The sequence below is a fragment of the Opisthocomus hoazin genome, chromosome 27 (genome assembly GCF_030867145.1).
Source record: "Opisthocomus hoazin isolate bOpiHoa1 chromosome 27, bOpiHoa1.hap1, whole genome shotgun sequence".
Classification (NCBI taxonomy): domain Eukaryota; kingdom Metazoa; phylum Chordata; class Aves; order Opisthocomiformes; family Opisthocomidae; genus Opisthocomus; species Opisthocomus hoazin.
The window spans coordinates 6,111,715-6,117,889 of NC_134440.1; the positions used below are offsets into that span (position 1 = coordinate 6,111,715).

Genomic DNA, 6,175 nt, shown 5'->3' on the forward strand with positions numbered 1-6,175 from the left:
AGACAACAGTCCAGGGAGCTCAGCTGATCAAGTCTAAGTGCCTACTTCAGGGTAAGATATATGTCATGCCAAGTTCCCTCATTAGGTCTCTGTGAAGTATAGAGGGTGCCTGAGGTGACCATATGCAGATGCCTACCTCTAGACACTCACACTAGATCATCACAATCCCTTCCAGACTGCCCAGAGGCAGGAGGACTGATGCAGTTTTGCTGGAAGATCACCATGTCATAGGAAGCTTGTAGATTAGATGGAAATGTCTGAGGTGTGATGTCTTATTAACTGAAGTCACAGCTTAGACTGTGTCACTGGTCCCTGCTAGCTGTTTCCCATAGTCAGGAATGTACCGTGGTTATTGTGTTCACGTGGATGCTTCTGTGTCAGCACTTGGTGCCGTACTGCTGCACAGCACCTGCCGTTCAAGGGCTTGCAAGCTCCTAGATGGCACTTGCATAGTGTTCATCCCCATTTGCTTACAGATCTATCAAAATCACAGACTTCATCAAATCCAGCTTTCCACAGTTGAACCAGGGGTTTAGGGGAAAAAAGAGGACCAAGTATATGCAGTAGATTTGTAATCATGCTTCAACTGACGACTAGGGTATGTGACTGAGGTAAATCAGTTCTCCCTGTGCCTTTCTTATCTGTAAAACAGGGACAATAAGACTTATTTCCTTTGTAAGGCAGTTTGAGATTAGTGGGAAATACGTAGTACATGGAAGCAATTTTTGTTATCCTGACTGAAGTTAGTTACGCAAAGTGTTCGTGATTGTTCACTGAGTTGGCAAAGTGCGTCCTTTTTAACTCTGCTCAGTCATATACATTCTCTGGGTGTCCTGTGATGGACTTTGCAGACACTGGTGAGATGTGAGTGCATTGATGTGCTGACAGTTCTTTGAAAACCTGTCTCCAAGACGACAGAAATAGCTGGGGGAAGCTGTCCTTGGGTTACGTGTATGTATGGTGCAGTACTCAGTGTTTCTGGTACGACTGCAACAGAGATAAAACAATCACATGGCTAGATTAACTTATTCATTGGTATTAATTAATAGGACCTTCAGTGGTAATAATTTTATGTTCTAATTCTGGCAGAACCCCGGCTGTGTTTACAACCATGGAAAACTTTGTGGCACCGCTGCGCACCGTCCGTGAGCTGGCTCTTCAGCAGAGCCAGGCTAAGCTCCTCCATGGGAAGGTGAGCGGTCCCTCCCGGCGCAAGCGGGAGTTCATGCCGGATGAGAAGAAGGACAACATGTACTGGGAGAAGAGGCGCAAGAACAATGAGGCGGCCAAGCGCTCACGGGAGAAGAGGCGTCTCAATGACTTTGCCATGGAGAGCCAGTTGGCTGCTCTCAGTGAGGAAAATGCCATCCTCAGGACAGAGCTGCTGTCGCTGAAGCTGCGCTTTGGGCTCATCAGCCCAGACACCAGCACCTGCCAGGGTTACTCCATCCAGGACTTGCTGGGAGTTTATTTCAGAGGGCACAGAGCGGCCTCCCCACTCCTTGAGGCTGAGCCCTTTGCTGGGGAGTCCTGCTTCTTCACCACAAAGAGCTTTGTGCCGAAGGTGCTGGAGCCAGCTGACTTATCCTGCAAAACCTTTGGCCCATCCAGAAACATCCTCGGCTGTGACTCAGAGCCAGCTCCCATGGACGCACCTGGCCTTCAGCAGCCAAAGATGCTTGATGCTGCCTTCAGATCCACAGTTTGCTCTCCATTCCTCAGTTACCACAGCCCGGACAAATATGCTTTCCATTTGCCTTTGTCAGGCAGTCCCTGCTTCTCGTGCCCTTCCCCCTGTCCAGCTGGGGTGAGCAAAGAAAGCACCACAACTGTCTCAGATGAAGATGATGAGCAACAAGTGCCCAAAACTTCTTCTCTACCCCCATGTAGCCTGCCCTGCCCTTCAGAAGATCATTTGAAGGGCCGAAGCTATGCTGCCCTACCTCACAAGCTCCGGATTAAGACCAAAGCCCTCAGCAGCTTGGAGGACGGTGGTCTGGACTCCCACTGAGGCAGCAGAGGAACGGCCCACTGTGGGGCCAGTGCAAGACCTTCCAAAGACATGAAGGGTTTGGAAGGGGGGGGGGGGGGAACGTCTTATGCTTCAAAGAGGGAAGTCATTTTACCTGCTTTGCATAAATGATAAGGGAGTTTATAGGGCTGGGCTGCATCACTACAGCATACCTGCAGCTAGCCGTGATGTTCCTCTTGCTGGGGAGACCTGCCAGACCCTGTGGTTGCAGTGTGAGTAATTCTGAATTTCACCTGGCCACTCTGCTCACAAGTCAAGCTAAAGTTTGAGGTGTGAAGTGACCAGAGGCAGAAAGAGGCTAAGACATTGGAGGTGGTGGCCACACCATGTAACACAATTACGGCTGCTTGGGGTCACAACCATTTTCGTTACCTTTGCTTCATCGTTGCCTTCATCCTCACAGATGTGCCTGAAGTCTTAATTGCTTGACATGGGAAACTGCTGATGGAAACAATTTCAGACCCCCAGCTGTCTGCAGCAAGACAAAGGGATAGCGATAAAAAGGTGGTGGATTTGCACTGACATGAAGTGAGAGCAGAACCTACTCCATTTTGTTCCCAGTTTATCACAGTTTACCTTCAGAGAGAATGAACTCTTTTTCTCTTTAACCAGACACAGTATGGTCCAGAAGATAGTTTAATTTATCTTTGCAATGATGATTTAGGAGGACTAAATATTTGGTTTTTACTGAAATGCAAAGCATATTTTAGTTTTACTTCCTTCTTTTTAAATAAGACATTTTCAGAAATGATATTTCTCTGTTTGGAAATTGCCTTTAGAAAACATTCTCTCACCTTTAGCTGAGTTGGCTGAACAATTTCCTTTTTTTAGCAATGAATTGCTTATTAAAAAAAAAAGCAAAAAGACACTTTATACCAAAATTGCTAATTAACTGCTTAAAAAGCATTTCAACATTTTAGACTTTTAATATTATTTTTATATTATTTTAGCAGCTTTGAATGCAAGTAAGCAACTTAATTAACATCTGGCTGCTTATAATGATCAAGGTAAATCTCGACTAGCCCAGTGTGGGACTCATATTGGATGTACTCATCAATTATTTCTATTTACCAACTCTGCAAGCTGGAGAGAGTGAACTGGAGACCTAGCACTGAAGTTTTCTCATGAGTTTCAGTGCCTGGCATATTTGCAGCACTCAGAAATGATAGAGGAATATAATAGTCATAACTGTAGCCTTTTGGGTCACAAGAGTGTGCAGCACCACTGGATGAACTGCAGATACGGAACAGAATGGGCTGGACTTTGCAAAAACAGTGAAGGCCACATTGCTCCCTCAGACGTCTCCTGGGATGAAGGCACTGATTTCCACCCCTCTGTGAAGGAGGGAGGAGACTTAGCAGGGTACAGTGCCCACGGCGGGGAGACAGATGTCCCAGCATGTTCTGCAGGTGGGTCCTCTTTATGGATATAACTCTACCAGCTCGCTCTCCTCCCGAGGCTTCACCCGTGTCAGCTGGGCTGCGGGAAATGCTGCCTCCCAACCGAGTTTGTACAGTGAGATGTATTGGGAAGCTTCAGCAAAGCATCGTTCTTGGAAACCTGTGCTCATGCTGGGCAAGCTGTTACTTGGTTCTCACGTGGTGCTTCTGCTTCATCCCCAAGCATTCAAGGAGTGTCCATACTAAGACATTTCTAGCATCGTCTCTGCGTTGATTTTAGCTGTTCCTGGTGACAAGGGTTTCATTCCTGTGTCTCAAGAGACCTCTCTGTTCCAGATCTCCAGATTTTGTTTGATTTTATCTAATGCATTTGGGTTCAGCCCCTTTCCCCTTTTAAAGCGTTTTGCCCCCTTTTACCTATGCACATGCTGCATATTGTGTATGCATTCTTTGAGGACTTTCCCTGTCCGTCCTGCCTTCCGACTGCTTAGCCTTTGAGAAAGCCTGCACTGCAGCCATGGCAATGAGTGCGGAGAACTTTAACACAGCCGACCACATAGCTCAGGGCTTAGCATAAGACAGAAGGCATCCTGAGCTATAACTACGTTGAGCTGAAAGCCAGCTGAGCCTCAGTGAGCAGTAGCCTCATGGAGGTGTCTAAAGTTTACTTGGTGCTGTTCCTCAGTCACCTCAGTGTACAAGACAAAGGTAGTTCTCAGAGATGTGTTCCATCTACAGCTGTAGATCTTTGTCCTCAGTTCTCCTTTCCTGTTTTGTCTTTTTTCGTAAGGAAAGGAGGCTAATGCAGTTTTGATGTTTATGTGTCTGAACGTTTTTGATATGTTGGACAAATATAGCCCAATCTGATGGAAGAAGACAGATCTCAAAGAGAAGAAGCAACTTCTATTGTTCTCCTCTGCACTAACCATACATTTTCATCTACCATGTCTGTCCATGATAGAAAAACTGCATTGCCTTCTCAGCCCTACTAGAAACCAGAGATGACAGTGGGAGCTCAACCCCCTAGCTCGGATCCCTGGGAGTCTCTGCTTCGACAGTTCTGCTGCTCACAGGACTACCCTGTTCCTTTTCATGTTACACTGTTCTCACTAAAATTTCAGGCTTTGGAGAAGAAGGACAATTGTCAAGAGTACTTTTCTAGAAATAATTTTATAGCTAATAAAGAAATGCACCTATAATATGATCATGTAAAAGGACAAACCATGCTACCTGACATGGGATGTAATAATCCCTCAAATCGGTTTGGATCAGAGGGCCCTTAATGTGAGCTGCACATAGGGTCACCTGAACTGTGCATGTGTATCAACATGTTGTGCCTAATAAAACTCTGTTTCCAGAAGCTGTGAAAGGTGTATTGGTCTGTCTGTCGGGACTGTATCTGCACCGAAATTTCCTCCCGGGAACAGCCAGTGTGATAAATGTATCCCGTGGAGACAAGTCCTGCTCAGCAGGAGCACAGATAGCTGTGATGCAGGGCACAGATTAGGCAGGCCATGGGGCACATACCTTCCTCATTCCTCTGTCCATAGATGTGTTTTCCCCCTGTCTGTCTATGTTCTCCCCACAGGACTGTCAGTTCTCCACCGTGGAGTCCTCCTGCAGCTACTGCACCGCCAGCGTGCTGGCAGAGGGGCTGGTGCGGTGGGGCTCACACAGCTCACCACCGTTTATAGTGACACCCCACAAGGGTCAACCCTGCTGACTGCCCGTCTCTGGCACTTTTGTGCTGAGATCAGTACAGAGAAATGGGCAGACCTTCATGCTGCAGCACGTGATGGGCAGCTCTACTGTACTCGGTGGCATGAAGGGAAACCAGAGCGCTGCAACCGCTCTTCAGGTGTGAAACTTGATGCAGTGATGCCTTCAGATTAAAAGAAACCACAAGTGGTTCAATTTCCTGTCCTATTCCCCTTGTCCTCTCTTCCCCTCAGAACAGGTAGGGACAGCCCATAGCAAGAAGGCGGCTTAGAAATTATTTTGCTAGAAGAAATTGCCTCCCCCCTGCCCCTGCCCTTCCTCATCACTGCTGGACCAGCTTTGCTTGCCACCATGTGGGGCCCTTCTCCGGCTCCGTGTGCCTGCAGCCATTTCAGGACTCAGCAGGCGGCTGTAGGCGAGCGATGTGGGGTGCGGGCATCAGCCCGGCGGTGGCAGCGGGGCTGGGGGTAGGTCAGCTCACCCTGCGGTGTAGGATGGGGTCGGTGCTCGCAGCGAGGCGGGCAGCCCGGGGACCTGCCTTCCCTCCCAGCCCTGCTGCCTGGGGCCCAGGGCGAGACCACCCAGAGAGGTTTAAACCTGCAGATGCCTAAAGGTGACTTGTGGGGAGCAGGCACATCTCAGCTGAAGGCGATGAAGAAATGAGTAATGCTTCCTGTTTGTTGTGTCCCTGCCATGGCACAAACCCAGGGCCAAACCAGGAGCCAGGGTTCACGGCAGTGTCAGCTGCCGGGCCCCCGCGGAGGCAGCGGAAGGGTGCAACAGCAGCAGGAAGGTCAGCAGGAGAGCGTGAAAGGGTATGAAGTAAGCCAGCCCTGGCCCCGCACTTGGCTCATCTCACGCCATCTTAGCCTTTGCCACCATTTCTCTTCCTCCAGGTTTTGCCTCCGTTCCAGGGCCACTCGTCTGGAGGGGATGGAGACGGGGAGGGTGCTTCCCCTCCCTCCACACTTGCATTTCTCCTTTGCTGCCATCTCCTAGAGAGTTTCCTACAGGTACCCGGCAG

General features: G+C 48.9%; 1 protein-coding gene across 1 annotated transcript; it reads left to right on the forward strand.

The window, feature by feature from the left end:
* Positions 1-1,111: 1,111 nt before the first annotated feature.
* Positions 1,112-2,011, forward strand: NFILZ (NFIL3 like basic leucine zipper). The gene has a single exon (XM_075444107.1). The coding sequence runs from the start codon at positions 1,112-1,114 to the stop codon at positions 2,009-2,011; it is 900 nt and encodes a 299-aa protein (XP_075300222.1).
* The last annotated feature ends 4,164 nt before the right edge of the window (positions 2,012-6,175 follow it).

Excerpts from the sequence above, each read along its gene's own strand:
- NFILZ (XM_075444107.1), top strand. The coding sequence starts at position 1,112 with ATGGAAAACTTTGTGGCACCGCTGCGCACCGTCCGTGAGCTGGCTCTT.